The sequence below is a fragment of the Melanotaenia boesemani genome, chromosome 19 (assembly GCF_017639745.1).
Source record: "Melanotaenia boesemani isolate fMelBoe1 chromosome 19, fMelBoe1.pri, whole genome shotgun sequence".
Lineage (NCBI taxonomy): Eukaryota > Metazoa > Chordata > Actinopteri > Atheriniformes > Melanotaeniidae > Melanotaenia > Melanotaenia boesemani.
The window spans coordinates 7,753,411-7,778,128 of NC_055700.1; the positions used below are offsets into that span (position 1 = coordinate 7,753,411).

The 24,718-nt window shown below is 36.1% G+C and overlaps 2 protein-coding genes across 2 annotated transcripts; one reads left to right on the forward strand and one right to left on the reverse strand.

The window, feature by feature from the left end:
* Window positions 1–2,853: 2,853 nt before the first annotated feature.
* On the forward strand, window positions 2,854–6,859 carry arid6 (AT-rich interaction domain 6). Its single transcript, XM_041969118.1, has 6 exons — window positions 2,854–2,998; window positions 3,463–3,619; window positions 4,284–4,336; window positions 4,685–4,782; window positions 4,880–5,030; window positions 5,144–6,859. The coding sequence occupies exons 2-6, from the start codon at window positions 3,475–3,477 to the stop codon at window positions 6,440–6,442; spliced, it is 1,746 nt and encodes a 581-aa protein (XP_041825052.1). The 5' UTR covers window positions 2,854–2,998; window positions 3,463–3,474; the 3' UTR covers window positions 6,443–6,859.
* A 1,611-nt stretch (window positions 6,860–8,470) lies between these two features.
* Window positions 8,471–24,534, reverse strand: LOC121629509 (rhotekin-like). Its single transcript, XM_041969119.1, has 13 exons — window positions 24,370–24,534; window positions 23,035–23,234; window positions 22,645–22,691; window positions 22,502–22,555; window positions 22,207–22,324; window positions 21,878–22,123; window positions 21,700–21,794; window positions 21,493–21,599; window positions 21,266–21,394; window positions 18,488–18,650; window positions 17,158–17,256; window positions 12,719–12,806; window positions 8,471–9,281 (listed from the first exon to the last, which is right to left on the reverse strand). The coding sequence occupies exons 1-13, from the start codon at window positions 24,385–24,387 to the stop codon at window positions 9,275–9,277; spliced, it is 1,371 nt and encodes a 456-aa protein (XP_041825053.1). The 5' UTR covers window positions 24,388–24,534; the 3' UTR covers window positions 8,471–9,274.
* Between the last annotated feature and the right edge of the window lie 184 nt (window positions 24,535–24,718).

The following is a 24,718-nucleotide window of genomic DNA, read 5'->3' on the forward strand; positions in this document are numbered from 1 at the left end:
GTTAGGATAGCTTAGGTTAATTGGTCACTCTAAATTCTCTCTAGAAGTGAATGTGAATGGTTGTTTGTCTCTCTGTGTTGGCCCTGCGATGAATTGGTGACCTGTCCAGGGTGTCCCCTGCCTCTCACTTGCTAAATGCTGGGTTAGGCTCCAGCTGCCCCGCAACCCTTATTGGACGAAGCGGTACAGATGATGGATGGATGGATATACATCATCTGACATATGCATCATTTAGACAGACAGGGACACCAGGGACATGACTTTAGTTTGATGGGCACACCATGCATCCAGTCACATGTTGCATGCACATGACAAAGATAGACTGGGTAACCAGATTTAAGCATCCTAGAAAAAAGTAAAAGAAGTGAACAAACACTGAAAAAATAGGCAGCATCTGGCTGCTTTTAAACATTATTGGTGATTGAATAGCTGAGAACAGAATAAATTAAATGAAAATATTTTATAAAATTTTTAAAGTGTCATAATGTTCAGACTTTGGCCTTCTTTTATTTGATTGTTTGACCCCGGTTCTGTGTTCAGCTGTTCATTTAAAGATTTGATTAAAACTTTAAACAAAGCAACTCTTTTGTAACAAGAATGCACGAAATTAAAGTCTTTATGAAAACAAAAAATAAATGTAAAAAAATGTTTACAGCAGGTTAGGGCGAAATAGAAGCTCTTTATGATACTAAATAAAGAACTATTATGGAGCTGGAAGAGCCAGCCATTCAAAAAGTCTTGATGATGAATGAAGCAAATCACATCCTTTCCCTCGAGCATTATATGATTACTTCATCCATGCCTTGGCTGTGTGCATACTTTAGCATATGAGGTGTTGTTCATGAGCTTCTGCCTGAACAAAATGCAGCTGAATGAGAAGAGAAACCTAGATGAAGGGATGTGTAGAAGGAAAGCTAAATTTTGTTGGTTGGACAATAAACAACTAGAGTTGTTAGTTACTGGTTTTCAAAGAAACATTGAGAGAATGTTTTAGGTTTTCAATATTTTCACTGTTTAGTATTTTCATTAATAAAATTAAAAAATTAAATTAAATTAAATTAAATTAAATTAAATTAAATTAAATTAAATATTTACTGCTGTCCAGTTTAAAATTAGAAATGATACAAGTGACAGATACTCTAACTCCTTCACAGTGATTTAAAGATATTACATTCCAAAGAAAAGCTAAATAGAATATACCTAACCCTGGCTTCTTTGTCTTTCATCCAAAACAATGCAGGGTTTTTATTTCTTTGACACCACGGTACACCGGCAGTGTTTGCATAAGATCGGGCCACACCTGACGACTGTCATGACCTGAAATTTGAACACAAAAGACTAATATGTGCCACTGTAGACAGATGTCATAATCCTGCAAAAACATAGACATGGATCCAAGAATGAATTCTGTGATTACAATAGATCATCATTCAACAGCAATTACAATTCCTTTTTTCTAGTACTGACTGTGCATGTTTTAAAGCACCACCCTTAAATACTATGCTCCACGTTCACATTTACCAACCAGGGCTCATTTTTATCGAGGGGCAAAGTGAAAAATTGATTGACTGAAGATGACAAATAGTGTTGTTAAGCTCAGAAGGCTTGCAACACAAAGAGTAAAACTAAAGATTTGTTTAAGTTTTGCAAACAGCTTGACAAAATTCAAGGCGGAGGCCATATGAGGGCAACAACCCAGCAGCAGGACTGCTACATCCGCCTTTGTGCAAGGAGGAACAGGAGGAACACTGCCAGAGCCCTGCAAAATTACCTCCAGCAGGCCACAAATGTGCATGTGTCTGCTCAAACAGTCAGAAACAGACTCCATGAGGGTGGTACGAGGGCCCGACATCCACAGGTGGGGGTTGTGCTTACAGCCCAACTCTGTGCAGGACATTTAGCATTTGCCAGAGAATACCAAGATTGGCAACTTCGCCACTGGCGCCCTGTGCTCTTCACAAATGAAAGCAGGTTCAAACTAAGCACATGCGGCAGACGTGACAGAGTCTGGAGACGCCGCGGAGAACATTCTACTGCCTGCAACTTCCTCCAGCATTTTTCCCAGAGAACACCAAGATTGGCAACTTCGCCACTGGCACCCAGTGCTGTTCACAGATTTATGTGTATATTAAGTGTATATTTTTTTTAATCCAAAGCTAAACAGAGGACTGAAATTACTATAATCTTTGCAAAAGAAAATAAGATGTCAGGCTAAATCTTTAATAACCAGAGAACATAAATATTTCTGCACTTTAGTTTTTGGTTTTTTTTTTAATTATTTGGAAATACATTCAGACTAAAACTTCTTAAAAAGAAGTCCTCTTATTGCTCGTCTGATTGGTTGGGAGCCAGATTATATCCACATTGATTACAGACCAAATTAATACTTTTCTAAAAGAATCTCTCTAAATCCCGTTTTCTTACTGACAGTTGCACTACTCAGTTTTTGTGCCAATTATAAAATATCATTTGAAAAATATTTTGAAATAATAGAATATGTTGTTAGTCCAACTCAATGGACATAGTTGCACCAGTGCCTTTTTACAATGTTAGGACAATGTTTTATGTAAAGTAATATAATATTGTAATTAATTTAAAACCTAGTCTTACTTTAAAGATGTCAATGAACATGTCACCTAAGGAACAATAACTAACAAGTTACATCAGCTATTATTCCTCACAAGAATCTGATGCACAGGTTTCCTTATTATTCTGCCAATTTTGCAGTGGTATTCCAGCACACAGGAACAGAGCGAGTTGAACAGGTCTGACTAAAATTCTCAGAAATAGTCGTTACAATAAACACCACCCACCTCTGTTCGTCCCACATTGTGACATAGACGCCTGGGACAAGTGCATGACTGACATGACAAGACCTTATTAAGCAGAGGTAGTTATTTCAGTCTTCTAGTTGAACTCCGCAGAGGGATTTCCAACACAAAAGCTGTTTAGGGCGATGATATAACTGTCCATAATTTTTCTCTCAGTGGAAACACAGGTGAGAATTGTTTTAGAATTGAGTTGTTCTAAAATTTTATCAACTTACAATTCTTTTTAATGGTATAATTTACAAGCATATTTCAATAATTGTTGCTGGATAAGTGCTGAACTGCTGATCTTTTGGGTTACATGCACAGATGTCATCTAACTCTTCTTGTGAATTTATTGTTAAAAAACTATTTTGAAACAGTGGAAAACAAGAATTCAAAGAGTGCACTGATGCAATTTTTTAGTCAAATATTACCTGTTTGCAATGATGGGAAAACTAGATGTTTCTGATAACTGTCAAGTTAACGCAATGCAATCTGGTGACTACACCCAAGTGTAGAGGAATGTTTGGTCATGAAGTTTTGTAAATTACTGTTCAAGTTTAAGAGCTGGCAGAGAAAACTGAACTGAAATATATAGGTACTGAACATTAGTCAGCTGAGACATATTCTTTGGAAATTATTTTTCTTACAGGTACAGCTGAGAATGGCACACAGGGAATTGCAAGAAGACACAACCAAAAACCCAGTGGAGGAGATCACAGAGGAGCAATTCCTGAAAAATCTCTACCTTTTTATGAAAAAGAGAGATACACCCATCGAGAAGATTCCCAATCTGGGCTTCAAACAAAGTACTTATAACAATGTTTTTATTTTGAGCACATTCATTCACACAGTGGTCAGGTATTATTATATTACCTTTCTAAAAATGAAGAGGAATACATGGTAAAGCTGGCCACACACAAAGTAAACAGATCTTAGATAACATGAGTAACTAAAAGGTTCCGATTTAGCATTGTTCATGTTAACTAGAGACATAAATAATTTTACAATGTAACATCAAAAACTTAGTTTCAAATAATTAAAATGTTAATTGAAAGAAGATATGCCAACATTTAAAAATCATTTATTTGCAACAATTTTTTAAGACAGACTCCAAACTTTGAGTTTTACATGTAGCTTCACATTACAGTTTTATGTCAGTGTAAAGTGAATAAACGTGGCGCAATCATATAGCTCAGCAAAGGAAACAAAAAGGAAAAAAAAAAGAAGAAAAGAAACATGGCAGGCATATTTTGTTATTTTTAAGGTCATTTTTTTCTCTTATCTTTTGATGAATTTTAAAGCAAACGATGTAGGAAAAATAGGAAGGCATACTAGTTTTTTTTTTTTATGTTCAAATAAACTTTATTTAACGGAAGGCATACTAGTATATACTGAAAATCTAAAAAAAAAAAGAATGTTTGTTTTGATAAATGCATCTGAAATATAACTTTTTCTTTTTTTTTTCCTCAGTTGATTTGTTTGTTATGTTCAAGACTGTCAATGACTTGGGTGGCTACCACCAGGTAATCACATTCTGTTTCTTATTTACAATACATAGTATGACAGTTTTCACTTAAAGGTTTTCAAAAGTGTTGTTTTGTTAACTACAAAAGCTTTATTATACACAATTGTAGACATAACTGGTAAACTATTAAATCCCAGTTAATGTTTAAGCTTACATAAACAACATTCATAGCTAAGTCAGATAGATATTTGATAGAGATGATGGATATTCTCTATTATTTATAAGGAATGTGCAGCAGAGTTATTTCTGCATTTCGAAATATGTTGCAGTACCCTATATGTGAATGGCTCATGATAAACTATTGCCGCTACACAATCAAATATTATATTGTCTTGCATTACTCCAGGTGACTTCTCACCAGCTGTGGAAACAAATTTACAACACCCTAGGAGGAAACCCTCGAAGTACAAGTGCAGCCACCTGCACCCGGAGACACTATGAAAAGTGGGTAAAAGGACAGTTTGCATGTCATTTTATCAGGATATGAAAAGGGGTTAATTTTTCATAAATGTTTTGACTGATTCATCTGTTATTGGCATAGGCTGCTTCTGCCATACGAATGCCACTTGAAGGGCATAATGATAGGCAGTGTGCCTCAGCAGCATCAGCCAAAGCCCTACCGCTACAGCAGAGATGATGACGGTGGCCAGAGACCATCCAAACGAAGGTTGTTATCTCTGCAGATGCACCAGGTTGGTCTTATTTCAGATTGAAATAAGATTTTTAAAAAAAATTGACAAATTTGTCAGTTTTTTTGCTCTACAAAACCATTCAGACCCTAATGAGTCACTTATGTTTCCAACAGGGATCTCACAACTACCAGTCAGACCCATGTGGAAGTCTCTATCCTCAGCATCTACACTACCCTCACTACTATCACCCAAACGACCAAGTTCTGCCACCTTACGCCCCCATGCCACACTCAGGGTTGACACCACATGACTCCACTGTCATCAAGCCCCAATTTCCTTTCCAGCAATCACGTCCAGACTCAACAGATACAGTTAAAGAGCCACTTCAGCAGCTGCGTGACCTGTCAGAGCATTACAAATTCAAAACTGGACTGGTTGAGCCTCTAAATCTGAGTGTGAAAGCATCAAGCCGGGAGTCAAACAGTAACCCAGTCTCATCATTCTCCCCACCTTCATCTAGCAAGAATCCAAAGTTTTTGAACAAACCCTCCTCTCTCTACACTCCTCATCATGCAGGGGTACTGAGAAATGAAGGATGTGAGGCACAAGATGGTGAGTCCAGTGGAGAAGCCACAGCCTCTTCATGTCCCGTGAAAGCACAGGAGGGACATGGCCTCAATACCAAAGCCCTGAAACCTTCAGATAGCCCTGTATATGGTCCTGCTCTGACACTGGAGGTGGATAAAAATGTCTCTGAAATGACACAAAAACCCAGTTCCCCAAAAGAGGACTTTGCAACCAGGCCAGCAGGAGACAGAAAGGCAATTTCAGAATTAGGAGGGCTTGGGCTCAGTCATATACTACAAAGTCTCCCTCGACAAAAGGATGGCAAGATGGAGATTGAGGTACCACTGTCTGTGCTCCATAACTGGCTCAAGCTGTACCAGTTCCCTGCCGCAATGCACGAAGTTAAGGAGCTTCCTGATCACGAGGAGCCCTCAGTACAAACGAGGAGGTCTGATTTAGATAATCTCCCCTACAACCTGACATTTCAACTGAATCCCCAACAACAGAGCACCAGCAACAAGTCTCCCCTTTCAGGTGGAATTCTGAAAAATGCATCCAGCCAGAACCTCTGGTCGTTTGAGCAGCAGGACACAGATAAGTCGTACTTAACAGCCAAAGATTTGCAGGATGCCAATAAAAATGAGAGCCTGGCTTTCCCCGATCTGGAGAATTGTGACTCTGGTCCACTCAAACCTCAGCAAGACTTTGCTTCAAAATTTTATGGAGAAAACACAGTCCATGGAGAGACACAGAAAACTAGGATAGTGCCCTCATCTTTGCTAAAGCTGAATTCCAACTCTGCTACTGTGTTGCACTTCACCAATGAGGAGATCATTAAGCTGAAGAAAATAATCTCAAGCTCATCATTAGAATCAGATGACACAAAGACACCAACATCACATTAAAGCTGCCACAGTTTTTAATCTTTTATATTCCATATCTTATCAATGTTTTGTATCTTGTAAAGTGAAACATTAAAGTACTATTAAAAAAAATGAATCAGACCAGGGCAATCGATAATGATTGAACCCTGAGTTTTGATGCTGGACATGAACAAATAATCAAGTTTTATTTTTCTTTACCTACAGAGAACAAATACTCTTGCATTTCTTGTTTGAAATGAAGGAAAACTTGACCCTGTATTCTATTTAATCTTGTAAAGATGAAGATTTTTTTTTACTTTTTTATGTTGAAGTTTTAGTGGTTAAAAAAAAAAAAATATATATATATATATATACATACACATTTTATTATTAGCTTTTTTCTGTACAGATAAATCACTTGTAAAATAAATTTATTGTTACTCTGACCTCATTCTGTAAATGTAAATAAAGTTAAATAAATAATTAATACTTCGAGACTCATTAATGTGTGTATTAACCCTGTTGCAATTATGGAAAAGGCATGAAATCTGTCTTTTTCATGTTTATCATTCCTTACATCTTGAAAGTGTTACTATTTAATTAAATCTAATCATCTATTTGAATGGGACAGTGTGTATTAATTATCATATATAATGCTAATTTCCATCCATAAAAGAAACAGCACAACAAAATACTATCAATAATACCATGCAATACCGTAAAGAAAGAAAGGCAAGTATAACCACTTAGTTCCTCTTCGTGACGACATGGGCTTGTTTCTGGGGTAATTGTTTAATATAGACTGAGGTAATTTACTTTTTAATATGATTCAGAAGTATATAAATAAAAATAAATTTAATCAAAAATTGCAAGAAATATTGAGAAAAATAATTATTGCTATTATATTATAATTATGTCATTTATTGCCATAAAAAGTTTTCCCACAAATATTTTATATACAACAATATACAGACATAATTGTATAGAATAAAATGACTTTATTTAGATATTTTTTATTTTTATTTGATTAAAAAAAGAAGTGTAAAGGTTTGGTCTTGTTATTTTCTAAAAGGAGGAGCAGTAAAAGTGATGAGTTTCCTTCAGGCTCCACCAAACCTAAATATTATCCACAACTTCACAGTAGCAGCAGATTAATGCAATGAAATCCTTTCACCACCCAAAGACTAACGTCAGTTCATATTTAATAATGCAATAGGAGTTAGTTTCATTTAGGAAGATAAATATTTCTCCTCATGCTTTTATTTTTTAAACAAGGAAACATGTCTGACCTTTTAGTCGAGTTTTGTAGCTGCTGTTTCTGTTCTGTAAAAGAAAATACATCAAAACGCCACAGTAGAAAAATAAAAAAAATGAAAATAGAACAATAAAAACTCTTCATATGTGCTTTAGTAAACTTTGCTTTCATTAGAAATGCTAGAATGTGCCCCCTGATTGTTATAGCTGCAATTATTCTCATAATTGCCCCATAATCTTTGTTGTGGAAATATCTGGTGTGACAACATGAAAATAGAACCGACACTCCCTTCGTTTGTGCTTCAGTGACTAAAAATTGCATACCGATCACTTATTAACCAAAGAAAAGTCTTGTGATATCTATTCCAGCTCAATTAACTGAAAGGGAATTTTTAAACCATTAACAGAGGGAACCATAATCCTCTGAGCTAATTCTGCTGCTTCCTGGGTTTACATGCTGACGTGTTTACTTGCTATGCATTGTTCAGGAGAAATAAACTTCCAGCGGCGGTTTGTTACAAATAAAGCCTGAAAGGTTTTAGAAAGGCATTTTACTTTTTACTATATACTATATAACTATTAAACAGGTCATTGCTTAACTCAGAGAATAGGGAGTTACTTCTTCAAAATTTTTGTTTGCAAACAAAATAACTAAATCTGCAATAAAGTCACAGTAGATTATGATCGACAACACACTGCCCTGGTTGCTCTGGCTGTTTGTAACAAGTCCTTGAGTTTTCATAAACTGCTTCTTTAATAAGAAAATAAATAAACAGCACTCCACACTGGGCATGCATTTTTAGTGTCATTTTTATACATTTCAAAGTATTCACGTCAATTTATGTAATTACAATTACACACTGGACAGGTATTGTTGTAGTAAAAGTAAAGGGCAGGGTGTCCTACTATTACTGTACTAAACATAGCATGAAATGTTACAAAAAACATTAACAACAGGATGTGCGATAACAACAGACGATTTGTTTTGATGCATTAGAGCTATGTTCTTCCTGGAGACCAGGCTGCAGGGTGTCGTCGTTTTACACTACGTGACATGCAATGATGAGAAAAAAAAAAAAAGGACGCGCAACTTGATTTAGGGTGTGACTCATGCAGCAATCAAGCCAGACTCCATATGTGGTTTCAGTCTGGACGTTTGAAAAAATAAGCAATTGTTAAAGACATAATCATAACCGAAAGTGTTTGTCACATCTTTCAGTTAACTACAGGGTATACTGAAAACTTTAAACTTAGCATAACTGTAGTCTGTGCATTATAGTGTGTTTTGTTAGCATGTCTTGACATGTACAAAATGTACACTATTATTAGACAATGATATTACAACATTTTTCTGCATTTGAAATGATCGTTCTTTATTGCAAGTTCTTAACTCTTTTATTTCTATTAATTCTTGTTTGAATAGATTCAGATTCATATCAATTCATATAAATTATTATCATCAATAAGATTCATGAAGGAGAATGAACAAAAACAGTAAAAACAGTACAGTAACTCTGGTATAGATGTAGATGTTGAATGAGTAGCATTTTCATGTCCATATCCATCCCAACTAGGAGTAGAAGAATAAGAACAGCGCTTCCCTTCTCTCTGGCAGGGTCATTAATAACTGGAAGAAAAAGGTGAAATGAAGTACAAGGTTAAAAAGGAAATAACTGTATCCCAAAAGAGCATAAAATAGGCATTATTCTGTCAGGTGAAACTTATTTTATTTCTAAAATCGCATGTGTAAAATTAAGTGCCAGGCAAGTGAATCAAACTAGGCTGCAAAGGTGAAATACAATCCCCACCTCCCCCTTTCACAGTTGAAGCTATTCACATAAGTATGTCTGAAAACCACAGCTTTTCCTATCATGCCATCAGTTGGTATGAGGATATAAGGCTTTTAATTACAAGAAGCCACACAAAACATTACTGAACAAACCACTTTTACAATGTGAGGAAGCGTCAGTTACAGTCTCCTCCAGGAAACATTTTTGTTTTGTTTTGGTTTTTTTTCCCCTACTTCAGAACATCCGGATTCCAACATTAATAAAATCTTAATGTGTCACGATTAAGCAGGTTGTAACTCCATTTCAGCTATTTAATCCCCTATTCCAAAATGAATTCACATCTTGTTTTATCTCTGCAAAATATATTTCATGTCTCATAGATAGGTCCATCACATATAGCAAATCTTTTTTTTTTTTTTTTTTTTTTGCTATTCAAGCAGTTCACATCTAAGATTCAAACCAGTGACAGAACATTAGCAATTACTTAAGCTTTTCTATAAAGAGATGGACAACTAGGTGTAAATCACACTCCTGCCCATCAAGCAGCCATGTATAGTATGGTTAAAAATACAATGCGCTACACCGTCATATTCCAAGAATTCTGGGAAAAGAAATTCCACATGGGTGGAAATGCAATTATTTAATTTAAAACAAAGTCAGTATTGTACAAGCTGGTCTTTATCACTGTCTTGGGTTGTTTTCTTACATATATCAACTATCAAAGTCTGCAGTACAACCTGTTCTCTGTGACATCTTGTAACCAATGCGTGACCTTTCTTCACACACAAGCCGTCACACTCCTGAAAAAGATCTGTGTCTTTTGACAAACGGGTGCTTTATGTGCAGATTTCAACTTGCAACTTTTATTTGCTTACCTGTGTAAGAAGTCAAAGCATAAGTTGACGTTCGATGACATAGCCGACAATGTATAAGAGGGCCATTGTGTGTGTTAACCCAAGAGGTATTTGTCTGGTTTAGCTGTGATACCATCTCATAAGTCATGACGCTGCTGACCTCAAGATGTGCATTAAAGAGAAGACTGTAACTTGAGCCATTGTCCATTATTACCCTGTATGATAGCATGACTTCACTGACCTAACCAGTATGGTGACCCCACTGTAATTTTACCCCGACAGACTAGAAAATATGTGCAGTACTTTGGTCAATGGGAAAAGAGCTACTTTTTTCTCATATGACTCACAAATAGAACAAAAGCTTTGTGTTCCTTCCATGGTACTCTCATACAGTACAGCTCCTGTCGTGCTACTGATGACTGAAGTTCAGATTTAGTTGTGTTCCCACCAATTTCAGTCCCAAACATCAGTGTTTGCCTTCTGTTTGGTGTAAGTCTGTATACCTGTCAACAGTTTAACAACAACTAATCATTAAACAGATGGATGGAGACCTGTAAGACGACAAACTGTTGGCTGCAACTACACCCTCACATTGAAAATGTACATGTTGATTAAATATGTATTGTTCATATATTTTTATTCTAAAATCAAATATATTATCTGTTCATCTGTGTGGATTAATTTCTGGTAAATTAATATATTCTGGGATTTTTGAAAGGAAAAGACAGATGTGTAAATATACAGGATTAAATAATTTGTTTAATAAATGTTGTTTAAGTAAAAGAAGCTGTAAAAATGAAAGCAAGCAAAAATTTCTAGAAGTATATTTATGTATTAAAAGAATAAAAAATTCAAAAAACCTTTACTGAATCTGATGGCAATGACAATCTGAAACCGCTGAAAACAGCATACACCAAATAACCATTTCTACAAGAATTTTCAGGTGTATCCCTTCACCTGTTTGCACAACATCCTGTTCATCTAGCTGTATATCAACACCACAGTCAGCCAAAGTCATATCACCTGGAAACATTTCTGCAAAAGTCCACTGTGAAAACGTAGGATTAAATGCCATTGGTTATTTCCTTTTTGTGCATTGATGATGAAGCTGATGCTGCAGCCAATCTTGGGTTCTTGTCCACGAGCAAGGGAAGAATGAGCAGGAGATTGTCAGGCAGTGATACGGTGCTGCAAGTAGTGACCAAAAGAATGAGTTTACAAATACAAAGAGCCAAAATGAGTTTTCTCCAAAAAGTGGAAGGGCTCTCCCTGAGGGATAGGGTGAGAAGCTCGGTCATCTGGGAGAAACTTGGAGTGGAACCACTTCTAAAAGTGGAGAAGAGGTCACACCTCTCCTCTGCAAGGATGCTGAATGCTCACCATGCCAGTCTTGGTTATATTCACGATCAACATTTTGGACCCACTTTGAGCTTAAATAATGCATAATCATGTCATTAGAAAAACAAAAAGCTACTACTATTCATAAAGCTGCTTTTTATGGGCAATACACAAGTTGTGTGTGTTTTTTTTAAGTGCATTGATTTAATGTATTACAAACTGCCTGTAACTTCACAAACAATCAGATTTCCACTGATAATTTCTGTCTGAAGGACAAATGTGTTACCTTTATAGAGCTAAAAATGTGCAAGGACCTGTGGTCCTTGGCATAATTTTACCTGTATGGTTTGTAGGTCAGTTTATAATCATGTTATAAAATGATTATCGGCTTCCAGTTAGTTTAGTCTGATCAAGTAAAAAAAAAAGTCACAGGTGTAAGAACCAGTTTACTACTTTTTAATCCACATTTTCAATATACTTAAGGAAATATTTCTAAAAGAGAGTCTTTACTTGTCAATTGAGTAGTAATGCAGTTATATAATCTCCTAAAATTCCAGCGATATTATGCAGGGATGTAGTCAGTTCTGTTGAATACTACACAAAGACTAATATAATCCAGGTTGAAATAGCCTAAATAATAATGTGGGAGATAACCGTTAATCTATCTTTCTCTTCTGTTTACATATATTTTCATTTTAATTATAAAGAACAGAAAAAGAAAGTCTGACTGAACTAAACTATAACTGCATTCTTTGTCAACACTGTTTTAACATGCAGGTGTCAAAATCAGAAAGGCACTACTGACTCAACAGAATGTCTTATTTAGTATTTTGAAGCTCACAGAGCAAGTTGTATTGGACTGTCACAACAAGTGATAAAGTGTATCATGTTGAGCATTCAGTATTTAATACACCATGAGAAAAAAAATAGAAGAAGTATTCAGTGTGAAGAACAACAAATGATGGGAAGAGTGAATATGTGTGTGTGTGTGTGTGTGTGTGTGTGTGTGTGTGTGTGTGTGTGTGTGTGTGTGTGTGTGTGTGTGTGTGTGTGTGTGTGTGTGTGTGTTGGGGGCGGAGTACCTGTCCTTGTAGTAATAGGAGAGCAAAGTGCGCATCTCATTAGATAAATCTGGAACCACGGGACTCTTTCTTGGTGACGAGGGTGTTACTGGAAACAAAAACAGGAAAGAAAGCTAATTTTCAAACTGGATCAAATATTCTAAATGTCTTTTTACCTGTAAACGTGTTAAGCTGAGAAGCAATCACACTGAAGTCAATGAGACAATGAGGTGTCCTTTTTCTGTTACAGCATTATTGTGTGTTTTTTGTCACACAGTCTGTGTTAATGTTTGAAATGCTTTTTCAAAAGGAACATGTGGTTATACAAACAACACACCCTCATTTACTGACTGATATTTTTTTACTGCTAAGAATTACAGTAAGATATGTTTTGATCAGCATGACTGACATTGTTGTTATAGTGTGTCAGAGATAATGTGCCTATTCACTGTGTCTACCAGTCAGGTTTTCAGCCACACCACAGCACGGAGACTACTCTGATTAGTCTTAAATGACATCCGCTTGAGCACAGATAGCTGAAACATTTCAGTCCTTGTACTACTAGATCTCAGTGCTGCATCAGACACAGTCAACCATAACAGCGTACTAGACTGGCTGATAAACTGGGTAGGACTTTTTTGCACTGCAATTAATTGGTTTGGGTCTTTTTTAAAAGACAAGGACCACATTGTTTCTGAGTGAACAAAAATAACCTGTGGAGTTCCCCAGGGCTCCATCTTGGGCTCACTACTGTTCAACATCTACATGTTCCCACCGGCTCAAGTGTGCAAAACAACTAAATATGTTACCACAGTTATGCTGATGACACACAAATCTACATAACGATCTCACCAGGAGACTATAGCCCGATCCAAACACTGATCAAATTAAACATTAGATGTGTTTATAACTTAAAGAACGTATCAGGGATTAAAGGACTGATGTCTCAGCAAGATTTAGAAAAACGTGCCCAGGCATTATCTTTAGTAGACTGGACTACTGTAATGCTGTCCTTACAGGCCTCCCTAAAAAGTCCTTCAGACAGCCCAGTTAGTCCAGAATGCTGCTGCTCAAGTCCTCACTATGACTAAGAAAGTGGATCATATAACTCCAATCCTCAGATCTTTGCACTGGCTTCCTGTCAAAGAATTGAATTTCAAAATCCAGCTGTTAGTTTACAAAGCACTGAATGGTTTAGGGCCAAAATACATTCAGGGTCTTCTGGTTCGTTATAAGGGTCACCAGGGTCAGGTCTATGCTTTTTTCCCAGAGACAGAACTGAAAATAGAGAGGCAGCATTCAACGTTTAATGCTCCTCACATCTGAAATAAACTCCCAGAAAACTGCAGGTCTGCTGAAACTCTCAGCAGTTTTAAATCAGGGTTAAAAAGTACTCTGTTCGCTGCATATTATCAACACAACTGTTAATTCTTCACACTGAAACTTTATTTCTTGGACTTTATCTATTTAGCTTCTTCTCTTTTTGTTTAATTCATTTTATTTCTTTTTAAAGTTTGTTTTTCATGTAATTTTTAATGCTTCCTGCATGCCGCTGTAATGCCTTTAATGTTTTATAAAAGCCTTGAATAGTCTTCTACATGAAATGTGATATACAAATAAACTTGCCTTGCCTTGTCTTGCCTTTAAAGTGTCTGTGCTATTGTCTTGGATCATTGTGAGGTAAGGCTCTCTATCTTTTTGATCTTGCTATTCACTTGAACCTGTTTGTCCACTTTCACGTGAGTTGCAACTACAACCTGCTGCAGATAAATGTACAACCTTCCCAAATTATTATAGAATCCTGATTTGGGTGGAAAGATGTCTTTGAGTGAGCAGTGAATGGCATTTTGATGCATGATAGGAATATTGAAAATGTAAATATGGTTTACATATATTTTTGCTTGCTTTTCATTTTGTACAGGGCTTGTGTTTTTGTTTTTTTTATTTATATTATCTGCAAAGCACTAAGCAGATTAATTATCCTTAACTGATGATGTGTAAGCCTGTATTTAATCAATCTATGGATGCTCTGCAATTTGTTGTCCCCAAAGTATGAACTGCACTGGGCAAGAAAGCATTTAGCATTTCCAGTAATCTGGAATAAATTATAATGTGAACTTCAATTTAAAGCCCTTGTTACATTAACCTAGTCTCTGTGCATGTGTTTTATGTAAGTTTTAATTTTATAAATTGTGTATGACGTTTATTGTTTTAATGTAACTATGCTGCTGCCCTTTTGATCTTTGACCTTAATGGGATTAACCTGGTTAAATAAAGGCTAAATGAAGAAAAAAAATAAATTCAAGGATTTAGATCAGTTGTTATTTTTTTAAATAATCTATCCTACAACTACTGAGAGGATTTGCAAATTGTGACAAAATCCACAGAGAACTTTTCATTTCATGTTGTTTTTTCGCAGCTTTTCTGTTTTATTCATTGCCATGGCTCATATTAGTCTTACTTTCAACCCACATAAACCCTCTGTGCCCTCTATTTTTTCCTTTTGAAGAGGTGAAACTGTTTTAAGTGTGTTTATTCCTCTCCTTCAATATGTGGCACATCTCTTTATCTGCATGTCAAAGATCTAAAATATTGAAGAATCCACCAGAAATCACACCAGCAGGAGCTACACCTTCCTACAAAAGTCACCACTAAACCAACTGAGAGGCCACATTTGTAATAAATAGAAACAGAATTAAGAGTAAATATATGTGGTGTCACAAACACTCATCAGACAAAATTATAACAAAATACAACAGTTGGCAGCAACCGTATGGTTAGATTTTGTACCAGAGTCATTTTTAATTAATACTGGATTAAAATAATGTCTCTGAATGCTTGTCCCCTCCCTTCTCTGTCCTCATTATGTGTCCTTGTGTCTTCTGCTCACATTTCTGGTCGGACTGATTTAAGCTACATTCACACTGCAGGCAAAAGTGGCCCAAATGCTACTTATTTGCCCACATGTGACCCAGATATATATATATATATATATATATATATATATATATATATATATATATATATATATATATATATATATATTCTACACCTGTACCTTTTCTATTTAGAATAGAATAGAAATACTTTATTAATCCCTTTGGAGAGTCCTCAGGGAAATTTCCCATGGAAATCATTGAAGCATTCAGTGTGCAACTATGTTTTGCATATCTCACTGGCAATGTGTGCTTTTATCACAAAAACAACATCTCAGGAACTACTAATTCCCTGTTTTGATAGGCCAGTGAGAAATTTGGTCATATCTTGGCTTCATGTCAAGACACAATGTCACCACCTGTGAGAAAGTCAATAGTCCCCTCCATAACAAATTTGTAAAAACAATACATATTTACAAGTGCACTGTTGAGAGACCATGAACAGATGGGCCACCAAAACTTCTTGGACCTGATGGTGATACCATATTAAGAGGCCTGTTGGTCATGAAGGTTTAAACCTCCCAGGTGCTTATTACATTGCTTGATGCACTGTGGTTGTCTCTTTGTTCCATCACTTGAAAACTGTGTCGGTATACTTTTTCTCCCTGTGTGTGTGCATATATTTATATAGCATTGGATAAATGTATATGTTATATGTATACCATATATTGGTTTGAAAAATCCCTGACAATATTTGTTGATTAAGTATACTTAAGTAAATAAGTAAGTTTGAAAATTTAATATATACAAAAAATACAGAGTAATCATATTTTGGGGGAAATAAATTAATAGATAAGAGCACTGTGTCTTAAGTAAAGTCTGTGGTTGGCAGTAATACTTAGATGTCCTTCAAAGAGGATATGTTGGTTGATGTGTAATATCCATGAGAATTTGGTACCAGTATCCTGGCTGCAGAAAACAGTGGTCAGAGTGCTCTCTGTCTGGAGAATCAGTCCTGATGGGTGAGCTAAAGCAAAAAGAGGCCTTCAGAAAAGTTCCCATAAGAAATGTTTCATACCTATAAAAATTCATATCAGTTAGAGTTAGAGTGATATTATGAATATATATACTGTATCACTTCTGCTTCAGACTTTAAACTGGGGCTGCATAAAACGGCCCATATTGCCACATCATGATGCACGCCAGCTTTGAAAAGCCTTGTGGTACTTATTTCTAGACATGATGTTCTATCACAAAGCAAATACCCAGAATATAACTCTCATATAAACTGTGATAAATGGTTTTAGCTTTGAGTTATTTTAGATTTTGAAAAATTTGCTCTTCTAATGACCCTGTTCTGAGTAGTAGTTTATTAGCTGAGTAGCTGTTAGCTTTAGCTCACCAGTCAGGAAATGCTCTGATTCTTAACACTGAGAGTACTCTGACTGCTGCCTACTTCAGTAAGAAAACTCAAACATACCTGAAACTCTACATATTAAAAAAATCCCTAAGGCAGTTGCATGAGGTATGTGGTAGTTGAAATCTCTGGTATTAACAGTATATATTTCTCTTGACAGATACTACCTATTTCATGGTATAGAGACCCCTGCTGCAGCATGTTGGATTTTCTGGAGCTTGGTGTCTCAATCTTCATGGTGTCATCACAACACTGTTTCCACTGACCTGGAAAAGAAAAATCATGTTATTTTGAACTAACGATAAAGAAATAATTACCAGCAATTATGTTGTTAAATTAAGGCAAGGCAATAGTTGGCAAGGTAGCTGCATCTCAATACTTTACAGCGTCTTTCCACCATTCTCACAAGACGTCATACCTGCTGAGCCACATATCACCAGTGATTTCGTTCCAAAAGTGAGCGTCTATGCAAAGGCATGATCTTTTTTCTTTTTTTTCAGTCCCTGTCTTTTATGTTGCCCTACATACTGCTTGAAAACAGATAATTTATTTTTGTTTGTGTTCTATTTAGCTGATTCTCCTTCTTAGTACCACTAGAAAAGGTCTGTGAAGATCTAAGTCAGGGATCCTCAATCCTGGTCCTTGAGAGCCCATGTCCTGCAGGTTTTAAAAGTTTCCCTGCTGCAAACCACCTGATTCAGATTCAGACTTGTGCCAAATGGTTCATTCACAGATCTATTTGGGAAGTCCTCCATATTTGTAACATTTGCTTTAATTCTATTGTGAACGTTGACCAATCGAAAACCAAAAAGATCAACACTGAACCATCTGGTGAATAGGAGCCTCCATTTTTGATTGTCATCACATAGCCCATGGCTACTTGCAATGGATGCTCATTGGTTTGAACTTTAGCATTTTGGCTACATACTGTACAAATTTAGATAACCTGAAGTCTGAAAAGGTGGATTTAATGAGAATTCAGCTACATCAAAGGTAAGTGAATACAAAATGACATCACATCTTTTGATAACTATCTTTTCTTTCTTTCTTTAATGCATTTAAGGAAGGTCACTTTATTCAGTGTCTTATACAAGAGTTTGCCTATACTTTGCAGACCAAATCATTTATTTCTTAAATAAAATGATTGGGGCAAAGACAGACATGACAAAAAGAGATCACAGTCTTAGTCACACCAGGAAGTAACCATTTACTGTATTTGCTTATTCACAATAATTAAAAAAAAAAAAAAAAAAGGTTCGTCAAGTACTAAAGATCTCTGTATGAACGGATGAAGCAGGATTTGAAGGCCTTATTAAATAAATTATTGATTAATCCAAATATGTATTCTGTAATTGTGTTTAAGTGCTGAAAAGGTGAAACTACTGGGCAAATAAAACATTTAGTGTCTCATTTTGGAGCTTGAAACTGGTCCTCATCATGCTAAAATAAATGCTAAGCAGAGTCAGGACCAGACTGCCACCGGGATCCAGGCCTTACTCTGGTTATAGATGTGTTGCCGGAGGACCTTGTTCCAGCACTGCGTCTCTTCAGGAGTGTGTGTGGTAACAGTGTAGGTTGCATCCTCTCCTTGAGTTTGTGTACTAATATATATATTTTGGCCATGGACAGGATCTCCCTCAGACACACAGACAGAGGTATCCTGAGAGAAAACACAGATTTATTTAGTTATTAAGATCAGATACCGTTTTTGTGGACATTTCTACCTGGATTAAACATTATAGATTGATGTATTACAAGATTAAAATTGTTGAAATATTAAGAATTTACCATCTATTGACAGAAAACTGTGGTTCTATAACTATATCCTGTTCAAACCGATCAGCTATGGTCTAATAAACTGCACTGATATTTTATGTGTTTAAGCAATATGTGTTACATACTATTTTTAATTGACTCTAAACTGTGGGTCAGATCAGCAAGGTGGAAATTTAAGATCATTGTAGAAGACCTGTACATGAAAACCAGAGGCCTAGATTGGATTTTGGCAAAAGAACAACCAATGCTTCCATTTTGTACATGGGAAAACTACATAATCTACATTTTCCTTGCACACCTAACAGTGACAATACTTGGTATAAACCTTTATGCACTATGTGCATCACAGTGCACTTTATAAATTCCTCACTAATCATTGCATTATTTTCTGAAAAGAAAGAATAAAACAGTGGATGGAGTCAACACAGAATTTTATCTGTTTTATCATGACTCATCTGAGCTGCAAGTTCAATCTGAGCCAGGAAGAACTGGTTTGGTGAGCAAAACCTTTTCAAAATAGAAAAACTTGATTTTAGAAGCTACACTGCTCTTATATCTATGGTTAAACTTTGAATGTTTATTCTAGTATGCAAACCTTTTTTTAAACAAATAAATAAACAAATGAATAAAAACAGGAAACAATAAAAAGTTAAGGATAAAGCCAGCTTTAACATTATATGTAAAATGTGGGTGATGTATAGCATTTAAGACCCCCAAAAAATAATAATTTTATTTCACAGTTTTGTAATCATTAGCCTCATTTTCTGTTTTTCATGGAAAAACTAGACAAATTTATGTCTTTTTAAAAGCTTTAATGGCACAATATGATAAGTTTGAAGAGTAACTAGTCCTAACTTAAATAAGGAAAAGACATGAAAAGACATTTATCTGTAAGGTTGGTTAGAGGACACAAGCAGAAAGCATTCTTTTCTATAAGATGTGTGTTTGTTATAAGCTTAAAGCTGTTTGTAACATTCTGCAACTGAATGCAAGTGTGCAGGTTTCCTTTGTTGGATGATTATTCTCTGACTCACCATGATACTGGTCTGAACACATTCAGCATAAATAAAGGGAAATGTCTGTATCATGAAGAGATCATTAAAAAAAACAAAAAAAAAAAAAACAATTGTGTTAGCAAAGAAAAAAAAACCTTGGAAGAATAAATTATTCAGAATCTGTAATAAAAATCCTATGTGCTTTGCAGATTAAATAGTTCCCTGATAATACCCTGCAATTGCATATATTTAAAAAAACAAACAAAACAAAAAATATATGGTATTTTTTTCTGGATCTGCTGGATGAAAACATAATAATTAATAATCACTAATTACTCAAGAGATGTCATGCTCTTTGCAATTAGATCTGCAGGTGGAAAGACAATGCCACATTTATAACTATAGTGTCATTATTGTTGAACTGTTTTGTTTTGTCACCAGAGAGCAACCATCTGAAAGGTCTAATGATTCATCTTCACTCTGCTGCAATGCACCATCATGTTTTTAAAATAGTGTGGAACAAACAAATCACTTATTTTTTCCTTTTTCATGTTTATGTAGGGTTGTGTAGGGGGAATTCTGGTTTGCTATATCTAAAATAAAAGAAAATGACCTATCACCACATCCTCGGCCCCCTCCCAAAATGCATAAGAGCTGCAGTGGCAACTATAGAGTCAGTATTTGTCATGTCCCTTTTTGGCTACTGTAGAAACACAGCAGGACAACAGGTCAGAGGTCAAGAAAGAGACAGTTCTTTATACATATTTTCATTTTAGTCTCCACAGTTCAAATTGTCCTTCAAATCTAAAATAATAAAAACATATCCACTAGAACATATTTATTCATATATGATGGAACTTTAATCAATAAAATCTCTAATGAAGAAGGACTTAAATGTATACCCGATATACAAGATGTTCCACTTAAATCAGAGATAAGCAATTCCAGTCTTAAAGGGTCACTATCCTGTCGGATCTATATGTTTTCCTGGATCAGCCCTACTTCCCCCCTTAACCCCCCCATTTGCTTATCCAGTTCTGCAAAAGCCTGTTAATGACACATTACTTTCATTCAAGTGTGTTGAAGCAGGGAAACATCTAAACCTGGAGGAAAAAGGCTTCCAAGGACTAGAACTGAACATCCCTGACTTAAGTGGTGTTAAACAGAATTGTAAGCTATCCAACAAAAGAAGCACTCCTAAAAAAGTTTAATTTAAATTCCAAGGCTTCAGTAGTGCCGTTGTTTTGTCAGATAAAATGTTCCTCTTAAAAAAATGTGTTCTTTTATGTAGCATAATGTTGGAGGAATCAGTGCTTACCTGCTATCTTATTTGTAATTAAAATGCTTTAATAACGCTCATAGAACATAACATTTCTGCTCTCCATTTTTTTTACATCACCAGTGCACTCTGGTGGTTTCAGCATGTAACTGTAATCAAAATGGACAAAACATAAATTCATCTCTACATTTATCCTTTTTGTGATGTTGCTTGTTTAGAACCAACCTTTCTGATGGGGATTACAAGCAGCGGTTTATCCTCAGACTCCAGGTCTTCTTGATTTTGATAACAAAGTAGAGTTTGCATCCAGAGGACTCCATAGAAAGTTTCCCAATAATCTAAATCCTCTTCAAGCTGAGAGAGCACAAAATAAAGGAATACTCTGAGTTATATGGATTTGTAATTAAAGAAAAAAAATTACAAAGTGGGGAAACTTGTAGAACTGTAGTCACCTTGACCTTTATTTGGCCACTCATCTCTGTCTGAATCATGCATAGAGGCTGAGCAACTAATCGGCAGCACATGTTTCCATACAGAGGCAACCAGAACGGACTATCCTCTAAAAAAAAAAACACCAAAAAAAAAAAAAAAAAATCTGTTTACCTGCGGTAGAAGAAAGCATACAAACTGTGACAAAACAGAAAAAGTAGGAAACTCACCTGTTGCTGAAAGTGTCAAATCATGTGTCTTGAAACCTTCCTGGACATGTTGAATTCTCAGTGTTGTGTGGGCCAGCAGGTTGTACTTAGGCCCCCTTCAGGTGGAAAGTATTGAGTACAATGAGCTGCTAAAATGAAATGATAAAATGTTTGTTTGAGAGAGAAGTATTATGCTCACGATGCAGACTGGCCAAGCGATAACGGCGGTGACACACGTCCGGATCTGCTTTCTCCTCCGCCAGAAGCAGATCCACAAACAGTTGCAGTCTCAAATGCGGCACGGATTTTTTTGCCTGAGGAGCATCCTAGAGAGCCCCCCAGGAAGCTCATTCTCCTGGACGTTAGAGCCCCCGGGGAGAGCTCCTCGACCGAACAACTGCTGTACAGCTCAACCCGCAGCTGGAATTCTGGGCTTACTTTGTTGCTGCAAACACAGAAATTCCTCACAGAGATGCATGAAATGTAAAAATGATCCAGAACTGAACCTTATGAGATTCTTCAACTCACAATATGATGGTGTCTTCAAAACAGATGTCAGTTAAAGTCCTGTCTACCATCACTATATTGGTGTCATGGATCTCTGTACCACACTGAAGCAGGCAGAACACAGCACAGCGATGCAGCTCTGGAAACAGAGAACAGCAGGAGAAGATCTTAGCATAAATCTAGGATGCTTGTTTTATATTCAGTCAAGCCGTCACCCTTTTAGCATACATGCTGTTTATAAAATGTAACTCTGGTTTTCCTTTTGATCCACAAACATTAGCAACTCAGTCCCCTTGATCCCTCCATTCTGGCTTACCTCCTTTGTTCTTGAAGTACTCAGAGTCTTTCCACATTAGGGGGATTCGCAGATCTTCAGAGTACAAATCATGAAGTCAGAAATATAAAGGCTAGTTTCACTTCGACTTCTTTTAAATTTGAAAAAAAATGTTTTACATGTACCTGAGAGTGCTACTTTTCCAGTACAGGGCACTAGATCTTTAGATGGCCTGCAGGGACATGAATCGTTTGTCAACCAACCAAGTGCATTACACATTTGTTTAACAAAGATTTGTTTCACATTATTGCACATGGAGCTTATACATCAAATTTTTGTATCTTCTTCCTTCATTCAATGTTAGGTGCATTGCAAATATAGTTCATTCATCCATGGATCTAGAAAAATAAGCTGTGACATCTAGAGGTTACCAAGGTCAGTCAACACATAACTTGCTTTTACTGTACAATTAAAGTATATTGCAAACCTCTTAATTCCTCCTCTACATATCCCTTACTGATTAACTAACTGTTCATTATCTCATACATGCAGAATATTCACGTCCTCGATCTGACCTGCGTCCCTCTCTCTCTAAGATTTGTGCTTTCCTCATCTTCTGCAGTTGGCTGAGCAGAGCCAGAATACGAGCATTGCAGGTTAGCAAACTCTTCGAGGCCTCCAGGGCCTGATCTCTCTGGGAGCAGGCAGCCAGAAGCTTACTGGCCCCTTCCCGCATTCGCACCTCCCTCTCAATCTGCTGCAGCACCTTTTCATCCTGTGAGAGAATTGTGGAAAAAAAGATTGTTTCAAACAAAGTTATAAATATCTCCACACAAGCATCAACAATACAAGCTTTTACTCAAGGATCAAAAAGAGAGACACAAAAAGCCTTGATATGTTTTCATAAGCAGTGATGAATAACTAAGATCTTTTTGTTTTTGGGCATTTTGTACCGTTAGTAGGCTTGTAACAGTTAAACACTCAAATGTTTCTTCTGACACGGAGCTTTAAACATGCAAACATGTTGTATAAGGGCCCCATGGTGTGACTGCTGAACTGGCGCATGACTTAAATCTCTGGACAATGTCCAGGATGGCAGGTCTCCAACAAGAAGCTGACTCCAGGTAAGTTGGATAGATCACAAAACAATAACAAGCAGTTCAACTCACATGAGTCTCCGCAACAATAGGTTGGACAATGTTATTCTCATATAGATGATGCTATTAATTAAGTATTTAGAGCTGGTAAAATGAGCCTAATCATGTTGAGTTTTACCACTTCGTCTTTTCAATTATCAACAGAAAGGTTCTGTTCATCTCTTTCAGTGTGAAAGTATCTCAACATAGCTGTTAATCTATACAACAGTTTCATAACAGACTCAAAGACTGGAGCTTTACCGTCATTAACCAGTTATGCATTTTAGGAGAAGCACAGCTTTAGGGATCAGTACAATGTTGCATAATTATGTCATGTTTCTTGGTCCAATAAGCCTCATTGGTATGTTTGAATAAATTGTGAATAGATGTTAAACAATAAATTAACTTATACTCCCTTCAAATAGAGGAAATGTTTTATTTGGCATAAAATAAATAAGAATAATAATCCCAAAGAAACATTAAGAAACTGAGTAATGAACTTACATGGCAAATACAGAAGTCATCTTTTTTTTTTATTGGTTTTACCACATAAAAATTTAAATAACACATCAAACACTTAAGATAGCTTTTCCAACACATTTATTCCTTTCACATGAAATTAAAATTACATTTTTAAAACTATAAAAAGATATAAATCTGGCCAAAATGTAATGAAAATAAAACAATAAATAATAACACACCTAAGTATCTAACACCAATATTTGCTGTATTTTCAGATGCAGTCAACAGAAAAATCTCTTTCCTCTCACTAACCTGAGTTTTATCATTCATGGTCCTTTTCGCCAGTACTTCAGAGGTCTGTTCCAGTCTCAGCACTGTCAGGCGGCACACTGAGTGAGCAAGCTAATCTCACAGCTCACTGAAACAGCATTTAGAGCGGACCTGCAGACCGAGCAGTTAGTTACTCAACAGAGAGATCAAAACAGTCTTAAGCCTCCATACAAGAGGTTGCAGCAGAGGGGATTAGAGTCTCAAATATAAGTCTCACATTCAAGCCTCTTTATCACATGCAGTGATGAACGTCCACATGCAACGTAAATTTACAATTTACACACACACACACACACACACACACATATATATATTTATACATATATAAACT

Excerpts from the sequence above, each read along its gene's own strand:
- arid6 (XM_041969118.1), top strand. The coding sequence starts at position 3,475 with ATGGCACACAGGGAATTGCAAGAAGACACAACCAAAAACCCAGTGGAG. Across the intron at positions 4,337-4,684 it reads ACTTGGGTGGCTACCACCAG|GTGACTTCTCACCAGCTGTG; the intron begins GTAATCACATTC and ends GCATTACTCCAG. Across the intron at positions 4,783-4,879 it reads ACCCGGAGACACTATGAAAA|GCTGCTTCTGCCATACGAAT; the intron begins GTGGGTAAAAGG and ends TTATTGGCATAG.
- LOC121629509 (XM_041969119.1), bottom strand. Across the intron at positions 22,692-23,034 it reads TTAGAGAGAGAGGGACGCAG|GCCATCTAAAGATCTAGTGC; the intron begins GTCAGATCGAGG and ends ATGTCCCTGCAG. Across the intron at positions 17,257-18,487 it reads GCAACACATCTATAACCAGA|GTCAGTGGAAACAGTGTTGT; the intron begins GTAAGGCCTGGA and ends TTTCTTTTCCAG.